At 41.1% G+C, this 20,563-nt stretch overlaps 1 protein-coding gene across 1 annotated transcript in view; it reads left to right on the top strand.

Annotated features, from left to right (window-relative positions):
* rptor (regulatory associated protein of MTOR, complex 1) overlaps positions 1-20,563 on the top strand; it is a 443,649-nt gene that overhangs the window by 377,967 nt on the left and 45,119 nt on the right. Inside the window, exons 25-28 of the mRNA XM_080209484.1 lie at positions 2,908-3,013; positions 6,573-6,687; positions 6,789-6,913; positions 16,935-17,039. Coding sequence (XP_080065610.1) covers positions 2,908-3,013; positions 6,573-6,687; positions 6,789-6,913; positions 16,935-17,039 — 451 coding nt within the window. The remainder of the gene's footprint in view (positions 1-2,907; positions 3,014-6,572; positions 6,688-6,788; positions 6,914-16,934; positions 17,040-20,563) is intronic.

Here is a 20,563-nt window from a genome sequence, read left to right as displayed (position 1 = left end):
CCCTCCCAACTGTCCCTCACGTGCCCACGAAAGATGCCACAACATTTTGAAGAAGAGCAGGAGGCTTATCCCCATGTCCTGGCCAATATTTATCCCTTAGTCAACATCAGTAAAGCAAATTATCTAGTCATTATCACAGTGTTGTTTGCAAATTGATTATTGTGAGTCCAATGTTTCAACAGTGGCACCACTTCAAATGTACCTCGTAGGCTGTAAGGCACTTTGGGATATCCTATAGTTGTGTAAGGCACCATATAAATGGAAGCTGTGTTTTCTTCACCTGTTTCTTGTGACACAGTGGTTAACATTGTTGCCTCCCAGCGCCAGGGACCTGTCGATTCCCTGCTTGGGTCACTGTCTGTGCGGAGTCTGCATGTTCTCTCCATGTCTGCAAGGGTTTCCTCCAGGCACTCTGGTTTTCTCCCACAGTTTGGTTAGGTGCATTGGCCATACTAAATTCTCCCTCAGTGTACCCGAACAGGCACCAGAGTGTGGCGACTACGGGATTTTCACAGTAACTTCATTGCAGTGTTCATGTAAGCCAATTTGTGACTAATAAACAAACTTAAAGTTAAACTTCTCTTTTTTATGTACTGTTCATAGTTGTGGAGCCAAAGACCTAATTAGATCAGGAAATGAACTCCATTATGGAAATTTTATAAGAAGCCAGCAATAGAAGGCCTTCCTCCTTGAACCTAACAGATCTCTGTACATTTGACTCATGGTTCTCGAGTATGCCTCCACACTTTATAATCAGCATATTTGAACAACGCCTGCGTGATATTTCACTTGTTCTTGTTACTTTTCTTTAAAAATAGTTGATCCCACGCGTGCTGGAAATCTGTAAAGAATCAAGATGTGGACTTTTAGTAATTCTGTGTTGCTGGTTTATTGATCCTTTTACATTTTCAGTTTTAAACTGGTTTATAACATTGCTTTAAAACATTTCCAGATTGAGTGGATTTTTTTTCTGCTTTTTGACATTTTAATTTAAATGCATGTTTTATATTTGGTCTGATACTCCTGAAAATTAACACCACCACCTTTTGGTTACCGTATAATGTTTTATTTCATTTTGTACAGAACAGTATCAGTGTCCCAGCACTAATTACATCCAGAGAGCCATTATATTTTATTTGCTGTGTTCATGCAATTGGTGGACTGTGCTGAGCTTTAATTGGACATTAATAGACTGTCGATAAATCAGTTGGCTTCTGCAATTGACGCATTAACTTTTTAATGCCGTCCATCGCCGAGGTTACGCAGAATGTCTTTCACGATCCTCAGCAGCTTTCAATGCACCTACCAATTCCCCTGGGAATGATGGATTAGTTGTTGACAGACAGGAAAATGGACTGGTTCCACAAGCCTTGGTGAGGCAATGGCCTAGTGGTATTATCGCTTAGACTATTAATCCAGAAACTCAGCTGAGGTTCTGGGGACCTGGGTTCAAATCCCAACATGACAGATGGTGGAATTTGAATTCACTTTTTAAAAAAATCTGGAATAAGGAATTTGCTGATGACAATGAAACCATTGTTGATTGTCGGGAAAACCCATCAGGTTTACAAATGTCCTTTTAAGGAAGGAAATCTGCCATCCTTACCTGGTCTGGCCTACATGTGACTCCAAGAGTGGTTGATTCTCAACTGCCCTTGGTCAGCTAGGGATTGGCAATAAATACTGGCCCATCAGCATTGCCCATGTCCTCCAAATGAATAAAAAAAGTTCCCCAGATGCAGACACTGTAGTTGGCCAAAATCCCTCCTGGGAGTGAGGGAGAATCTTGATGGTGAGACCTCTCTACCCCATCTTTCCTTCTCCACCATCTTTATGCTACCAACCTAATCCAGGATTAGTGTTTAGGCTCACAACTGAAGAACACCAACTTTGGCAAGGTACTGGAAGAATCTGATAACCTAGAACTGTGCCCCAGGAGGAGTCAAACCTTTCGGGATGGAGGGAAAAGAACTTGGATTCAGAAGTTCAGGCTGTATATAAATATATCTTAGTTCAAACTTTTCAGCCTATTTTGGGGTAAAATAGCATATCTGCCGATCCATTGCCTCCTCTACATACTAACTTTAAATGTTTTATCTCAACTTTTATCTCAACCCTTCACCTAAACTCTTGAAAGAGGTGTTGTCAATTAATCACATTTAACTGTAATTAATGCATTAGGTCCTTTAACAATTCATTTCTTCAATTGCAGAAGTTTGAGCCACCTCCACCCTTCAGTGTACCTCGTAATTCCTCACCATAACCTTCTAGGCAAATCTTACTTTCATCTCCACAACTCCATTATAACTGGTAACTCTGCAGACAATATCCTGCTTCTGCACATGCTTCCAGCATCTGCTCCCATCCATCACCCCCCTGCCACACACGCATGCACATGCGCGCACATGCGCACCCACACCCACACACCATTACATCAGTGACTAAACTTTTAAAAAATACTTAATTGGCTGTAAAGTGCTTTGGTACATGCTGAGGTTGTGAGAGATGTTAAATAAATACAAGTTTCTACTTTTTCCTACATGTGTTTGCTGTACAGGATGACAGTATAGTGAGATAACAATGGTATCTTTCAGTCATCTTTATCATTGAGCCCGAGGCCTCTACATCAGCCAGAAGCCTCAACCAGCCAGCTGCTCCATTCTGTAACACACTAACCAGCTTTCGTGGCCGGGCGGTTAGAATATTGTCGTAATTAAAAACGAAAATTAAGTTTTTTTTTATTAAATAATTGTTTCAGTTGCCTCACGGTCCTATTTACAGTAATTTAGTGGGAACCAATTATGTATAATTTGGCAGTCTGTGGCTGACATTACTGCAGATACAGTTCGAAAACTTTTAACCCATTTAATGTGGCTCTTATCCCAGTGCTACCATTATTCTGTGCAGATTCCAGAGGAGCATGATGTTGAAAGTCTGATCCGGAAAGAGCGAGAATGGAGATTTTTACGTAATGGACGTGTTAGAAAACGAGCTGGATGGATTATTGAGAAAGGTGAGCCATGTACCAGATGTAGGGCAACACAGTGGCACAGTGGTTCGCACTGCTGCCTCACAGCACCAGTTGGGTCACTGTCTATGTGGAGTCTGCACGTTCTCCCCATGTCTGTGTGGGTTTTCTCCAGGTGCTCCAGTTTCCTTCCACAGTCCAAAGATGTGCAGGTTAGGTTTTGGCCATGCTAAATTGCCTGAGTGTCACGGGGATTAGCAGGGTAAACGTGGGGTTTCTGGCTCAATAGCTGAATGGCCTCCTTCCGCACTAGGGAATTTATTATAATTAAACCTGTTAATGAAGGTACAGTGGACGTTTTCTTTAATTTATTTTGAGAGTTATAAAAGCAAAATAGTCCTGGTGCAGGAAGTCAGAAATAAAATGGGAACAAGATGCTGGAGACAGTCAGCAGATCAGGCAGCATCTGTAGAGAGAAATAGAATCAACGTTTCAAGTGTGAGGTGGTCCACTTTGGTAGGAAGAATGGTAGGAAGGACTATTACTTACGGGGCGAAAAACTGCAGCAGGCGATGGAGCAGAGGGACCTCGGGGTCCTTGTGCATGAGTCGCAAAAACCCAGCTTGCAGGTGGTCAGGAAGGCGAATGGGATGCTGGCCTTCATAGCGAGGGGGATTGAATATAAAAGTAGGGAGGTGTTGCTGCAGCTGTATAGGGCATTGGTGAGGCCGCAGCTGGAGTACTGTGTGCAGTTTTGGGCGCCGCACCTGCGCAAAGATATTTTGGCCTTGGAGGGAGTGCAGAGGAGGTTTACTAGGCTGATACCGGAGTTGAGGGGGTTGAGCTATGAGGAGAGGCTGAATAAACTGGGCTTGTACTCGTTAGAGTTTAGAAGAATGAGGGGAGATCTCATTGAGACGTATAAGATGATGAATGGGATGGATAGGATAGAGGTGGAGAGACTCTTCCCGCTCAAAAAAGACGGTAGGACTAGGGGGCACAGCCTCAAGATAAAAGGGAGGCGGTTTAGAACGGAGTTGAGGAGGAACTTCTTCACTCAAAGGGTGGTGAATCTCTGGAATTCTCTACCCGTTGAAGTGGTGGAGGCTGTCTCGCTAAATATTTTTAAGACGCGGGTTGACGGGTTTTTGATAAGAGAGGGGATTAAGGGTTATGGGGAGAGGGCGGGAAAGTGGAACTGAACAGCGACAGATGAGCCATGATCTTATTGAATGGCGGGGCAGGCTCGAAGGGCTAGATGGCCTATTCCTGCTCCTATTTCTTATGTTCTTATGTTAATAGCCTATCTGATACAGAGAATTGAAGGAAAAAGCATTATTTTTTTGGTATTTGGAATAGACAATTGAAAAATTGAGACTGAGAGTATGTGCATCATTGTGAAAGATAATCGATGTGAAAAAATTAAGCGAAGTTAGGAATGTGCATGTTCAGTAGTATTTGATTCTATTTATTATTGTCACATGTATTACTATACAGTGAAAAGTATTGTTTCTTGCACGCTATACAGGCGAAGCATATCGTTCATAGAGAAGGAAAGGAGAGGGTGCAGAATGTTACAATCATAGCTAAGGTGTAGAGAAAATCAAATTACTGTGAGGTTGATCCATTCAAAAGTCTGACAGTAGGGAAGAAGCTTGAGTCAGTTGGTACATGTCCTCAGACTTTCATATCTTTTTCCCGATGGAAGAGAATATGTCAGGGGCGCATGGGGTCCTTAATTGTGCTCAATGCTTTTCTGAGGCAGTGGAAAAGTGTTGACAATGTCAGTGGATGGGAGGCTGGTTTGAGAGGTGCACTAGGCTTCGTTCATGACCCTTTGTAGTTTCCTGTGGTCTTAGCTTGGTATGGCTCCTGCTCGATCTGAGTTACAACCACATATAACCATTTCCAGAATAGGTTTTAACATTGAAAAGAATGGGGGAGTATTTTAATATTAAAATTTCTAGCAACATAGATAATTGGGTGGAAGACAGACAAAATGTTTTTAAAATTGGGATAAGATGTTCATTGATAGTGGCCAGAGATATTTGTTGATACAAAGGGGAGATTGAAATGCGATACCAGAGGACACTGGAATATAACTGCAAAATTTAGATCCGAATTCTCCCAAATCCCCATGTCACAGGTGTGCACTTGAACCATGTTTCCTTGAGTCAAAGTGTTGAGTAGTTGGATTTCCTTAGGGGACAGGGATATTTAATTGAACACAAGTATTTTGTTCGTTCTTTACTGCACAAGGTGTCTAAATCAGCAGTACAGTTCCTAGGACAAGCCCACTTGGTGATTGAGCACAGATGGTGGGCGAGCTGGAGTCACAGGGGAGAAATATCAACAGGTGTGATCACATCTGGCCAACAGGGTATCCCCAGTTCCAAACAAGATGATGTACAGAGGCAGATAGGTTTAAAAATGAGTGGGACGGGGAGGTGATCAAAAAGTCACATCGGAGAAGAGAATGGGGCTTGCCTCATCAGCATACCCTGTCATAGCGAATCAGATGGGAAGGGTGAAGTAAAAAGTACAGATTCCAGAGAAGCACAATTTTGAAAGCCTATTCCGGAAGGAGTGAAAATGGAAACATTTATGTTGTGGACAAACAAGCTGGCTGGTTTATAAGAGAGTGAGTAATGGCTGCAGAATTAGCCCACTGGAGAAAAGTAAAGGAGCCTGTTGACAATGTTGAAACGGCTTAAGACCTGGGGCATCCTGGAAGGAAGTACAATTGAACAAAGTGTCAGTAAAGTATTTTATATTTACCCAGCCAAGAAAAAATAAGCAGGTCCCGTTCTCAGAAATGTTGCGCTGAAGTGGCGGAGAAGAATTGATGGGGCATTGTCAGGGTTTGAGTGTTTCAAGCCTTGTTATATTGGATTGCTCAGGTGCAGTATATTAAGAAAGCTCAGCAGAGAGGATCTGCACATAACCGAGCCCACCTGAATTTCCACCCTTACATTCAAGGGATTGTTTGCAGGTTTACAATCCTCCCCCTCAGTTTTTCCATTCACAGAATACCCAATGATCCGATACATCCAATCACAAAGCAGGAAATGTTGTCACCTGCCATTGTCCAAACAGGTGCCTGCTTCTCTTGGACCTTCCCGAGCTCCTGACCTTCCTGTAAAATCATTTTTCTATTCCTATGCAGTGTGAGCTCTCACTGAATGCATAACTTGCTATTTGGCCGTTGGCCTTTTCCCTTTCAGGCACCTTCACCATCATGTTAAAAGCAACATATTGCGGATGCTGGAATCTGAAACCAAAAGAGAAAATGCTGCAAAATCTCAGCATCTGTGGAGAGAGCGCTAACCGGGTGTTCTAACGAAGGGAAATCCAGACTCGAAACGTTGGCATCTGTGCAAGAGAATAGAGCTATCAGATCTGCTGAGATTTTCCAGCATTTTCTCTATTTGTTTCACCATCATGTTATTCAGGCCTTCCCCACCCTGTACCCGACCATCTGCAAGAATTCCAATAAGGGTAATTGTGTAGTACTGTAATGAAGATGAAAGAAGGAAGCTTGATGGCTTCCCACTTTTCCTAAAGGAACATGTGATTCTAACCAGTTTTTCTTCTCCCTACTGAGGTATCACAAGATTGGACGACCAGATCTTTATCAACAGAAATCCAGGTGTCCCTTCAGTGGTGAAGTTTCACCCTTTTACTCCCTGTATAGCAGTAGCTGATAAAGACAGTATCTGGTAAGAGCAGCTTTGGCTACAAGCAAATTATTTCAAAGTCTCAAAAGTTATGCCAGATCATTCAACAGCGTTTTGATTCATGTTTCATTATTTCATTGAAGTTTTTGGGATTGGGAGAAAGGAGAAAAGCTTGATTACTTTCACAATGGAAATCCCCGGTATACCCGGATTACTGCGATGGAATATCTGAATGGACAGGATTTCTCTCTTCTCCTCTCTGCCACAGGTAACAACTCTAACGATGAGAGATAATGGGCTCACAGCGGTTAACTTATAGTGCATATCACTGATGTGTCATTGTATAGCTGGGCATTTGTTGATAACTACTCGGTTCCACAAAGGACTGTGGAGGCCAGTTGATTGAGTAGATAGATTCTTGATCAATAAGGGGATCAAGGATCACTAGGAGAAGGCTGGAGAATGGGGATGAAAATCATATCAGCCATGATTGAATGGCAGAGTGGACTTGATGGGCCAAATGGCCTAATTCTGCTCCTATATCTTATGGTCTAGTTCAGATTCTGATGTCCAATATAGGACATGATGTGTTTGGTTTTGGTTAAAATGTCACAAGAATAATGAAATTCCAATAGATTTTGATCATCACTGAAGGTTCCATTTGTCACTCTGAAGCCAGTTTGTCAATTTCTTTGATAGCAACTGGTGTAATCAGCGCTGACAATGTGGCTGTAGCTACGAGAAATCATAGCTCAAAGAATCTTCTTTCAGAATGTCATCACGAGATTCTTTCCTTTTTTTGCTTTGTCCTTTTATTCCAGCACTTCTCAAAGTTGTTTTTTTTTTTGTTGTCATTAATAGGAAATGGTTCACGTTTGTGCAACCTTGCTTTCACCTAAAACGTTAGACACATTATGCGTGCTTTATTAAAGTGATTTTCCTTTAAGGACATTGGTGGCACAGTGGTTAGCACTGCTGCATCGCAGCGCCAAGGACCTGGGTTCAATTCAAGCCTTAGGTGACTGAGTGGTATTTGCACATTCTCCCCATCCCTCCAAGGGATGTCAAAGATGTGCGGGTTAGGTGGAAGGGCCATGCTAAATTGTGCCTTAGTATCTCAAGATGTGTAAGTTAGGTGGATTAATGGGGTAAATATGTAGGGTTATGGGGATAGGGCCTAGATGGGATGCTGTGTCAGAGCATCGATAGAGGCGTCTGCACTGTAGGGATTCTATGATTTCTGAATTCCTCATTATTGTTTTACAATCCTACTCTAAAACTTCAACATCAAATGTGAAAATTACAGCATATATCTACATTATTGCCCAAAGGATTGAAGCAATGTTGTGAAGCTTTTATTTGTATATCAGTTTAATTTCAATCGGGAATTTGTGTAATTTTATTTCATACCAAAGAGTAGTTGATATTTAGAGGTTTTTTCTTAAATAAAAATAAATCTGATTCACAATTTGCTGGAATGCCCATGGTAGTCAAAAGGAGATTTTGGCTGCTTTGAGAATGAAATAGTCAAAAGGAGATTTTGCTTTGAGAACAAAATAGATAAAAAATGAACATGGATCTTTCCTTCCAGTGCACAGTACATTTTATGCATATTGCATAAACCATAACATCATTAACTGACATCATTAATTTTATTTGATTCTGTGTGCATCAGGAACTGGCAGGTTAGCAACACTGCATATTTAAAATTATAATTAGATTAATCATACTTTTCTGAAGTGCGTCTTATTAATTAAGTTGTATTTGCTCCATTCTAATCAGCTTCCATGGACAAAAAGCAAACTCTGTCATATTAGCTGCAGTTTGAAACCTGACTGCTATATTTAGGACACTCAGTATCTTTAGCTGGGTTCAGTGCTATTCACTGAGCCTTTTGTTTCATGTTGCCATATGAAATCATCAACACAGAAAATTGCAATGCTAATCACATTCAATCTATAGAAACATCCTCTCTTCCACCTTCTTCTGTCGGGAGAAAGATACAAAAGTCTGAGGTCACATAGCAACCGACACAAGAACAGCTTCTTCCCTGCTGCTATCAGACTTTAGAACTGACCTACCCTCACATTAATTTGATCTTTCTCTACACCCTAGCTATGACTATAACACCACATTCTGCACTCTCTCGTTTCCCTCTCTATGAAGGGTATGCTTTGTCTCTATAGTGCACAAGAAGCGATACTTTTCACTATATACTAATACATGCGACAATAGTAAATCAAATTAACAGTCCCCTTTATTTGAAGGCTCAAAGACCTAGTTTCATTTGAGACTGAGAGTTCAGCTATTTCAACTCATTGCAGCTCAAGTTTGTAGGTTCTTCCACCGTAGTTTCTGCAGATTAAATTGACTTGAGTAAAATGACAAACAGTGAAATCAGATTTGTGGGGAGAGAATAGAGTCAATGTTTCGAGTCTAGATGTACTTTCGTCAGAGCCGCTCTGATGAAGGGTCATCCAGACTCAAAACGTTGGCTCTATATCTCCCACAGATGCTGTCAGATGTGCTGAGATTTTCCAACATTTTCTGTTTTTGTTTCAGATTCTATCATCTGCAATATTTTATTTTTGCATGAATAAAATTTGTGTTCAGTTATTTTGTTTGAATTATTCTTTAAATTCTCGGCAACGTCATACTTTCAGGACGGGGAAGGAAATTTTTTTTTTAAAGGGTAATGAAATAGGAACTGGTGTATTGGAGTGTTTTACTTGTGTAACAGTAAATTGGGATGTCATGTTTCTCATGTCATCAGTTTTAGATGGGATGTCGTGTTTTTGAGAATATTAATACAAAGTAAATGTGATAGCATAGAAAATCGGAGCAGGATAGGACATTCGGTGCTTCAAGTCTGCTCACCATTCAATATGGTAAGAAGTCTGACAGCACCAGGTTTAAGTCCAACCGATTTATTTATAGTAAATTTGAATTTACTATCAAATAAATCGGTTGGACTTAAACCTGGTGTTGTCAGACTTCTTACTGTGTTTACCCCAGTCCAACGCCGGCATATCCACATCATCACCATTCAATATGATCAGGACTGCATGCTGCCTCACAGCAATCCAAGTTCGATTCTGGTCTTGGGCCATTGTCTGTCTGTAGTTTGCACATTCTCCCCGTGTCTGCATAGGTTATCTCCGTGTGCTCCGGTTTCCTCCCACTTTCCAAAGATGTGTGGGTTAGGTGGATTGGCCATGCTAAATTTTCCCTTAGTGTCAGGGGAACTAATTAGGGTAAATATATGAGGTTATGGGGATAGGGTCTGGGTAGGGTTGTGGTCACTACAGACTCGATGGGTCAAATTGCCGCCTCCTGCGCTGTAGGGTCCTGTGGCTGATCCTCTATCTCAATGCCACAATCCTGCACTCTCCCCACATCGTTGACACCTTTAGAGTCTAAAAATCTACCTATTTTCTTTTTGCGTATATTAAGTGACTCCGCCTCCTGTCATAGACAATTCCCCAGGTTCTTCATCCTTGGAGTGAAGATGTTTTTCTTCATCTCGCTCCTCAATGGCCTACCCCATATCCTGTGACTAATCCTTAGGTTTTAGAGATGAGGAGACATTTCTTTACCCAAAGAGTGGTGAGCCTGTGGAATTCATTACCACAGGAAGTAGTTGATGCCAAAACATTGAATATAGTCAAGAGGCAGCTGGATTTAGCGGCTGGAGCGAATGGGATCAAAGGTTATGGAGAAAAAGCAGGATTAGGTTTTGGATATTGAGTTGGATGTCAGCCATGATCATAATGAACGGCGGACCAGGCTCGAAGGATCAAATGGCCTCCTCCTGTTTCTATCTTCCATGTTTCTATACCATTTGCCTTCTGAGCTGCATGCTTGTTTTCAGTGACTGAAAACTCCACACAAACCAAATACTCTGCCATTCTGTTTTTTCTACCAAAGTGGATAACATAGAAACTAGAAGCAGGAGTAGGCCATTCAGCCCTTTGAGCCAGCTCTACCATTCATTTTGATCATTGCTGCTCATCAAATTCAATATCCTCATCCTGCCTTTCCCCATAGCCCCAAGAGCTATATTCAACTCCTCTTTGAAATCACATAATCTATAACTTCACACCCACCCATGTTATATTGCATTTTCCCACTCCCTCAACTTATCTGAATCACCTTGAAACCTCTTGACATCATCCCCATCACTCTCATGCCCACTAATTTTCTGTCATGAGAAAGCTTGGAAATATTGCATTGGTTCCCTCATCCAAACCAATGATATTTGATAGGTAAATATAGGAAGGATGCTATTGGAAGGTTATGTAAACCTTATTGAATACACTGTGTCAACCTAGAGAAAAGATGATGCAGTAGCTCATTTTTGACGATGACTTATTCAGAAATCCATCGTGAGATCTGGAAAAACCCAACTGCATGAATGTACTAATAACTCAAAACAAATCTTGCAATTTTAGACTATAGGCTTGTCAACTGGTGGATAAAAATTCTGCATCTAATAAGAATAAATGAAAAATCCAACTGAGACAGCTTTCTGGTTTGGGTGTGCTCATTAACTAAAAGCAGAAAGGAATATCATATTACATAGAATCCCTAAAGTGCAGAAGATGGCTATTCAGCCCATCGAATTTGCACCAACCACAATCCCACCCAAGGCCTGTCCCCATAGCCCTAGCTAGTCCCCCTGACACTAAGGGGCAAGTTAGCATGGCCAAACCACCTAACCCACATATCTTTGGACTGTGGGAGGAAACTGGAGCACCTGGAGGAAACCCACGCAGACACAGGGAGAACATGCAAACTCCACACAGACAGTGACCCAAGCCAGGAACCGAACCTACATCCGTGGCGCTGTGAGGCAGCAGTGCTAACTAATCACCGTGCCGCCACATGATATCAATTGTTGAGGAAATTGTATATTGAATGTGCAAAACCCATGAAGTTTTGGGCCACGAAGGTAATATTGATGGTGTGCAAAGTATTGATGAGAATATAGTTTACTGGAAATAAAGAAAAATAACCTGAAGGCAATGGAACAACCTCACATATGGAAGAAATGTGGTGCAGGCTTTCAAACGCACAGATGGCTAGTGCTACAGGCAGGAGAAAGATGAAAGTGTTGTCATCTGGTTCAGTATCTAAACAGCTACAGCGTCTTAAGATGACTTCAATGATTTTGTTTTGCTCATTTCTATTGAGTGTGGTGCATCAGTAGCAATGTGTTCGTCAGTACCAAAAACCTGGACACATTTTGGCACTTCAGATGCCAGTTGAATGATATCATTTCTTCAGTACTCGTCAGAAATGATAAAAGTCTGGTATTTAGTCCTCTTGCAGCAGAAATGTTGTGTCTGTCAGTTTTGAAATATGCTAATAATTTCTGAAGCGTTTTGTTAAAACTGATCCAAGATAACGTTGTTTGCTATTCAGAGATGCACTATAGAACATACATCATGGAATGTCTGCCCCCATATTGCATTCAATTATAGAAAACAAGATCATATACAATTCTGGTAAAGCTCCGTTTGGTGTTCATATGTGATTTTTCTCATGGACTTCTGCTCCCCACCTTATTACTTGGTCATTTCATGTGTTAAGAAATATGAAGTTCATTCTCCAAACTCTCCTGGGGATGTGTATCCACCAGCAATTCTATAAATGGAATCCCCATTCTCAACAGCTCTCCACTGAAAGATTTTAATTTTGATTTGATTTATTATTGTCACATGTATTAACATATAGTGAAAAGTATTGCTTCTTATGCACTATACAGACAAAGCATACCATTCATAGAGAAGGAAAAGAGAGAATGCAAAACGTAGTGTTACAGCCATTGCTAGGTTATAGAGAAAGATCAACTTAATGCAAGGTGGCCAAATCTGTAAGAAATTGAATTGAAGCATTGTTAGAGAGTTTAAAAGAGTTAGAATAAAGTTTTAGAGGCATAGAACGAGAGTTAAAGATAGAATTAGGAGGCATGCTGGGCACAGCTTGCAAGAAGATGCCTCTCTCCGGCGCCATCTTGGGGAAAATAAAATTGCCACCAAACCTAAATTTGTCCTCCTCTCCATTATCCAATGAAGGATGATTTTTTTCCCCCTCATCTCTAACCTCTGGGATCCACGGTTCTAATGAACAGAAAATGAATTGTATTAAATCTTGTGCCAGTACTCTAAGAATGCAATGCAAAGGAACACAGAGGTTTGAAATTACTGGGAGGATGGGGGAGAAACTGGACGCTGACGACAGTTGCAACCTTCGTACGTGCTCATTTTCTGGAGTGCCCTGGTATAATCCTGGGACAGCTTGGTACAGCAGCTTGCCGGAGGACACGTGTTTATTACATTAAAGTGCTACAACTAGATTTATTGAGCTTTTCACTTCAGAAATTGTCCAGCAGGATTTAATTTGAAGTCTTTTAAAGGAAGGCCCCAGTGATTCTAGCGTTATTCATTAAAGAATCAGAGAATCCCTACAGTGCAGAAGGAAGTCATTTGGCCCATCAAACCTGCACAGACAACAATCCCACCCAAGCTCTATCCTATAAAGCTTACGTATTTACCTTAATAATCCTCCTGACACTAAGGACAAATTAGCATGGCCAATCCACCTACCCCACGTAACTTTGGACTGCAGGAGTAAACTGGAGCACCCAGAGGAAACCCACGCAGACACTGGGAGAATGTGTAAACTCCACACAGTGACCTGAATTATTTTCCATGTTATTCAGTTTGATCGAGTATAGATAACTCTGCTTTGGTCAAAAATAAAATGACCTGTTGAATTTTGGGGGGGAATGCTCTGGTAACTATTTAATTGTTTTTCATCGTCATGGTATCAATGTAATTGAATTTATCTACCCCCAGATTATCTCCATAAAAGTGTTCTGCTTCCAAAATGTTGTACAGATTAATTCAAGTAGCAAACTTGTGTTCATCAGTACAATGTCGAGAATAGTTAATTGGCTGTGGGTGATAAACAAGAATTAAAAGAACCAGTACACAGGATGCTAAATGTTTTAACAAGATAATTGAGGGCTGAGCTTCAAACTGTTTCAGAGCTGATTGCTTTGCCCAAAATATAAGTGGAGCTCTAAGCCTCTTGATACCGGGTGGCACAGTAATGGGCATCACGGTGGCACAGTGGTTAGCACTGCTGCCTCACACTGTCAGGGACCCAGGATCAATTCCTGGCTTGGGTCAGTCTGTGTGGAGTTTGCACGTTCTCCCCATGTCTGCGTGGGTTTTCTCCAGGGGCTCCGGTTTCCTCCCACAGTCCAAAAGACATATTGGTTAGGTGCAGGAGTGTGGCAACCAAAGATTTAACAGTAACTTCATTGCAATGTTAATGTAAGCCTTACTTGTGACTAATAAATAAAACTTTTTAACTTTAAATAAAGTTAACCTACACATGGAAAAGTAATGACCTTAATCTTAATGCAAAATAAATAAATCATTGCGATATACACTGCACTAATTAGGATTGCTAATAACATAATTCAAACAAGAGTTACTGAGTCCTAATCCTGTAAAATAAAGTTGCCATCGTCCTAAGCGACCATAAGCTGCTCTCCCCTTTGAGTGGGAGAGCTGACTGCTGGTGATTTACCTCTGATGAGAGGCAAGTTGAGAAGGTGGGGCCTTCATGAATGGGATGGATAGGATAGAGGTGGAGAGACTCTTCCCGCTCAAAAAAGACAGTAGGACTAGGGGGCACAGCCTCAAGATAAAGGGGAGGCGGTTTAGAACGGAGTTGAGGAGGAACTTCTTCACTCAAAGGGTGGTGAATCTCTGGAATTCTCTGCCCGTTGAAGTGGTGGAGGCTGCCTCGCTAAATATTTTTAAGAAGCGGGTTGATGGGTTCTTGATAAGAGAGGGGATTAAGGGTTATGGGGAGAGGGCGGGAAAGTGGAACTGAGCCACAACAGATCAGCCATGATCTTACTGAATGGCGGGGCAGGCTCGAAGGGCTAGATGGCCTACTCCTGCTCCTATTTCTTATGTTCTTATGAATAACCTCAGTCCAGTGCAGGAATTGAACCCACAATGTTGGCATCGCTCTGGATCACTAACCCTGTGCTGTTCACATATCATGGGCAGCTGAGGAACAATGAGCTACATATGTTACTTTTACAAAAATGTATTGTATTTATGTTCATGATGCATTTGTACATCCCAATGCGCTTCTCCATTCTACGTGTCCAAAGTTGTGCGGGTTAGACAGATTGGCCATGCTAAATTGACCCTAGTGTCAAAGGGTTAGAAGGGTAAATGCAGGGTTACTGGAGTGGGGCCTGAGTGAGATTGCGGACTTGGTGGGCCAAGTGGCCGCCTCCTGCACTGAGGGGATTCTGTGATTCTATGTTTCTGTAGCATCCTTGATCATCCTGCTGATATTCCCTTATCAGAAATGTGTCTATGTGAAAGGTGGCACATTAACACACAAATGTTGTGATCAGTTGTGAAATATGGTTTCACTGTTGGCTTCAGGTAAATTACCCTCTCAGCTAATTCTCCTAATGCTCACCAGTCAGTTTGAAATATGTCACCAAATACAGTTGGAAAAAAAACATTAAAATTGTAGTTTTTGAATAATTTGTAAAAGATGCATTGACTGGGAAACTTCTTTAATTACCGTTAGTGATTTTGTACTTCGTATAACGTGAAGAGTACAAGGTCACTTCATTACTTACCTAAAATATTTTCAAGTCTCGCCTTAAACCAATAAAATTGGAACTTGCTGCATTCCTAGCCAAGCAGTTCCAGTACAGTTACAACACTGGCATCTACCTAACAATGTGGAAAATTGCCTGGGTATCTCCTATACACAAGAAACAGGACAAATCCACCCCTGCCAATTACTGTCCCATCAGTCTACTCTCAATCTCAGTGAAGTGATGGAAGGGTTATGAACAGTGCTGTCAAGCAGCACTTACTCAATAATAACCTGGTCATGGACGCTCAGTTTGGGTACTGTCAGGGTCACTCAGCTCCTGACCTCATTACAGTGTTGGTTCAAACATGGTCTAAAGAACTGTGAATGCCACAGGTGAAGTGAGAGTGACTGCCCTTTAAATCAAGGCAGCATTTGACCAAGTATGGCATCAAGGAACCCTGGCAAAACTGGAATCATTTGAATTGAAGAAATGTCTTCACTGGTTGGGAGTCGTACCTGGCACAAAGGAAGATTGTTTGGTGGTTTGGAAGTCAGTCATCTCAGCTCCAAGACACCGCTACAGAAGTTCCTCAGAGCAGTGTCCAAGTTCAACCATCTTCAGCTGCTTCATCAACTATCGTCCTTCCATCATAAGGTCAGAAGTGGAGATGTGTGCAGTCATCTGCAAACATGTTCAGAACCATTCATGACTCCTCAGATACTGAAGCAGTCAGCAGTCCATGTCTAAATGCAGCAAAACATGGACTATATTCAGGCTTGGGCTGGCAGGTGACATGACACACAAGTGCCAGGCAATGACCACCTCCAACAAGAGAGAAACTAACCATCGCCCCTTGACATTCAATGATATTACCATCACTACATCTCCCACTATCAACATCCTGCAGGTTATCATTGACTGCAAGCTGAACTGGACTAACCATTATAAATACTGTGCCTACTAGAGCAAGCAAAGGATAGGAATCCTGTAGACACCATCCAGGACAAACCATCCCACATGATTGCTATCCCTTCCACAAACGTTCAATCCCTCCATCACCATGTGTACCATCTACTAGATGCACTGCAGGAACTCTTACCTCCAAGTCACTCACCATTTTGACTTGAAAATATATCAACGTTCCTCACCATCGCTGGGTCAAAATCCTGGAAATACCCCCCCTAAGAGCAGCTAGGGATGGGCAATAAAAGCTGGCCTAGCCAGTGATACCCACATTCTGTAAATTAATTATAAAACAGAGAATTTGAGTCAGTGCAGATCCAGAACATACTGCATGGAAATGAGTTTACTTTGCTAATAACTTTCATTAATAACTTTCAAAGCCAAAGTTATGTTATAAATTAGACCACTGTGTACAATCAGGGCAGTCCAGGAACAAGTGAAGGCTCTTGTAACATTTCAACTTCAACACAGCTGCAGTTGCCTTACTCTGTGCAGTTCAGACCAACCTGTACAAAAACATTAGTACCACACCACAATAAACAGTTATTCAAGCTGCAGCCACATCTTGTAGTATCAGCCAGGTTGCATCATTTTAATGGTGGGAGAACTTTTCACCATTTTATTTAACCAAAATATTCTCAAGAGTAAATTTCGTACTTTTGGAACTTCCTTTTAGATGACGGCGCCATCAGAGTCTGGAAGAACTTTGCAGATTTGGAAAAGAATCCAGAGATGGTGACGGCGTGGCAAGGGTTATCTGATATGCTCCCAACCACCAGAGGTTAGTTATGCTCTGTATGGTATATAGAAGTAGTGTATTCACTTTATTTTACTACCGCACCAATGCTTCAACAGAGCTCTGCATGTTGCACAGCTCAAGTACCAGCGTCAGCATGTAAAAGACCCAAACAGATTCTTTGAATAATTTGAGCATCTTCTTCACAATGTACAGTTTTTAAAATAATACACTATGTTCTCCTGCTTTAAAAATTTACAGTGGTTAATATATGCCACAGCTAGGTAGACTAGGAACTTAGATCCTTCACTTGATAAAGAATCAAATATTCTAGGGAGTTTTCAGTGCAGGTTTGGAGGGTCAAAGGGCCTGTTGCTGTGCTGTAATTTTCTTTGTTCTTTGATGCAGAAGGATCTAGGTGTTCTGGTGCATGAGTCATAGAAGATGAGTAAAGTTTTAAGGTTTATTTATTAATGTCACAAGTGGGCTTACATTAATACTGTAATGAAGTTACTGTGGAAAAACCCTTAGTCGCCACACTCTGACACCTGTTCGGATACACTTAAGAGAATTTAGCATGGCTGATGCACCTAACCAGCGCGTCTTCCAGGCTGAGAGGGGAAACCGGAGCACCCAGGGGAAACCCACGCAGAGAATGGGGGAGAATGTGTAGATTCCACACAGACAGTGACCCAAACTGAGAATTGAACTCAGTCCCTGGCACTGTGAGGCAGCAGTGCTAACCACTCTGCCACCGTGCTGTGCAGGTACAAGAAGTAATTAAGCAGGCTAATGGAATGCTATCCTTCATTACAAGAGGGATTGAGTATAGATGTGAAGATGTTATGCTTCAGTTATACAGGGATTGGTGAGACCACATCTTGAATACTATGTGTAGTTTTGGTCTCCTTAATTAAGAAAGGATATAAATACTTTGAAGGCATTTCAGAGGAAGTTTACTAGATTTATAAATGGACTGAGTGGACTTTCTGATGAGGGATAGGTTGGATAACTTAGACTTGTTTCTACTGCAGTTTGGGAGAGTTAGCAGTGACTCAGTTGAACTATAATAGGATCCCGAATGGTTTTTGACAAGGTGCAAGTGGAGAGGATGTTTCAAATTGTGGGCGAGTGCAAAACTAGGGAGCACTGTTTTAAAAATAGGGATTGCCCTTTTTAGATCAAGAGGTGAGGAGAATTTTTTCTTCGAGGTCTAGCTGAGTTTGGAATTCTGTCTCAGAAGGCGGCGGACGTGCTGTAATGAATATCTTTAATGCAGAGATAGAAAAATTCTTATTAGCTAAGGAAATCAGAGGTTATTGGGTGTAGATGGGAGTGTGGAATTAGAAACACCAACAAATCGGCCATGATCTTAATGGCAGAGCAGCTTTGGGGGGGCCAAATGGCCTACTCCTATTCCTATTTCATATGTTTGCATTTTATTTTCACCTGATGCACAAGAAGAACAGCAAGGTTAGTCTGGCTTCTTTGGTCTAGTTTTTCAGGTTGGCCAGTGTCATTTGTGAATTTGATAGTGACGTAACACTTTATCTCTGGATTCCTGTGCAGATGTTCTGGAATTCAAGCAAGTGACAAATGTTCTTTTCACAATTTTATTTAAATGCTGCTGTGTAATTTTTGGGACCATAAATAAAAGCAGCTACAAATTTCTGTTATATGTCGCACCAGTGATAAATTTAGCTTAAAATGCATTTTTATACTATACTGCTATTGAGTGATGGTACTTCAAAAGATTAAATAAATCATGTTGGAAGTTTAATAGAAAATTATTTATTTTAGAATAATCTAAAGCTTAACTGCACAAGGGAAAGAAATAAAACGTCATGCGCAAGTCATGTTTCTGCTGTATTACAATTCATTCCTTGTAGAAACACTAAAATCATTTATTGAATTATGCAATTTTGATTGGAATGATGCTGCATTTGACTTTTGTAAATCATTTTCGTTAGCCAGGGGTAGCTTTGTGCATTATTTTGTTAAATGATTGGAAGAGTGCATAATGCTATGTTCAGAAGTTGGGCAAGAAAAGAATTTTGCATTCACGTGTGTGTGTGTGTGTGTGTGTGTGTGTGTGTGTGTGTGTGTGTGTGTTCCATTGTCTCAGAAGATTAAATAAGGTTTTTTTTCTCTCTAAACCAGTGTGTTAACATTCCTCCAGGAGGGAAGGTAGGCTGCAACTTGTGATAAGCACGCCACCTCTCTGTTGATTTATAGAGCTTACACTTGCTGGCTCTGAGTTGTAGCATCAAAGTGACTGCATTCAATCCCAGTCTGATTCTCTCCTTGTAGAACAATGTGTGTATTAGTAGCGGCAGCTGTAGCAAGGGAACAGGGAGGAGAAAATTGAAACAAGATTCTGCAAAACCAGGTGCAAAACACATTGTGGTACAATGCCAACCTCCTATTTTATCGGAGGTCTATTTTTAAAAAGGAACTCTGCTGCTTCTTAGCTAAAAATACTAAAGGATACAAGTATCAGGTTTTTCAATATCACTGAGACACATTCATGTTCACATTTACTTTTGTTGTACTTGCATATTTTTCAATAACTTCAACCATCAACAAACTGGGTGCCATCATGTTTTGTTGACAAGATCCTGATCGTGCTTGGTCTCAGCAATCGGGGAAATGCCACAGTCTTTGGCTGCGCAGATACAATGATTAGTCCTGGATTTGAAGATGGTAATGAAGTGTACATTAATGTCAAAGCTTAGGATTCCCCTTTTAACATCATGTCAAGATCCTGATCTCTAGGATTCCATTTGCGTTCATTTTTATTAAAATAAAAAAAACTTTATACATGGGACAGTGTATTATTTTATACTTTAGTTTTTTTTTACTCTATTTACTTCTTACTATATTATGAAGTTCTTGTTTCATTTGTATTGTCACCACAGTTTGGCACCGGCTGCTATGATGATTTTTCAATAAACTAATTCTCTATCTATCTATCTACCTATTTCAGTCCTCACTGTGATTGTATGTAGCTATCTTCGCAAAAGCTTACCAAAGTGCTACCCAGATCAGTCCAAAAATATGCAGCAAATCAATGGCAGAATGGTTAGCTCTGCTGCCTCATCATCAGCGACCCAGGGTTCAGTTCCCAGCTTGGGCCATTGTCTATGTGGAGTTTGCATGTTCTCCCCATATCTGCGTGGCTTTCCTCCGGTTTCCTTCCACAGTCCAAAGATGTGCAGGTTAGATTGACTGGGCATGCTACATTGCCCCTTAGTGTCAGGAGGATTAGCAGAGTACATACGAGGGCTCACGGGAATACGACTTGTGGGATTGTTGTCGGTGTGGGTTCAATGGGCTGAATGGCCTCCTTCTGCCTTGTAGGTCTTCTATTCTATTCTATTCTAACTCTACAACAAGCTTACCTTGTGCTTCACTAGAGATAGAAGAGATAGAGAATTTTGTATTCCCTGTAATTTTTATTAGAATAATTTTTTTGGATTCAAATGTTATCTTCCTGCTTAGCAATTAAACTAAAGCAGTCAAATCAGACATTTTATTCCAGGAGCTCTTGCATAGGAAACTACTGGAGA

Source organism: Carcharhinus amblyrhynchos, chromosome 21, assembly GCF_965287045.1.
Source record: "Carcharhinus amblyrhynchos chromosome 21, sCarAmb.v2.hapA, whole genome shotgun sequence".
NCBI lineage: Eukaryota > Metazoa > Chordata > Chondrichthyes > Carcharhiniformes > Carcharhinidae > Carcharhinus > Carcharhinus amblyrhynchos.
Note: the sequence above shows the minus strand (reverse complement) of the source record. Positions and strands in the feature narration are given on the sequence as shown.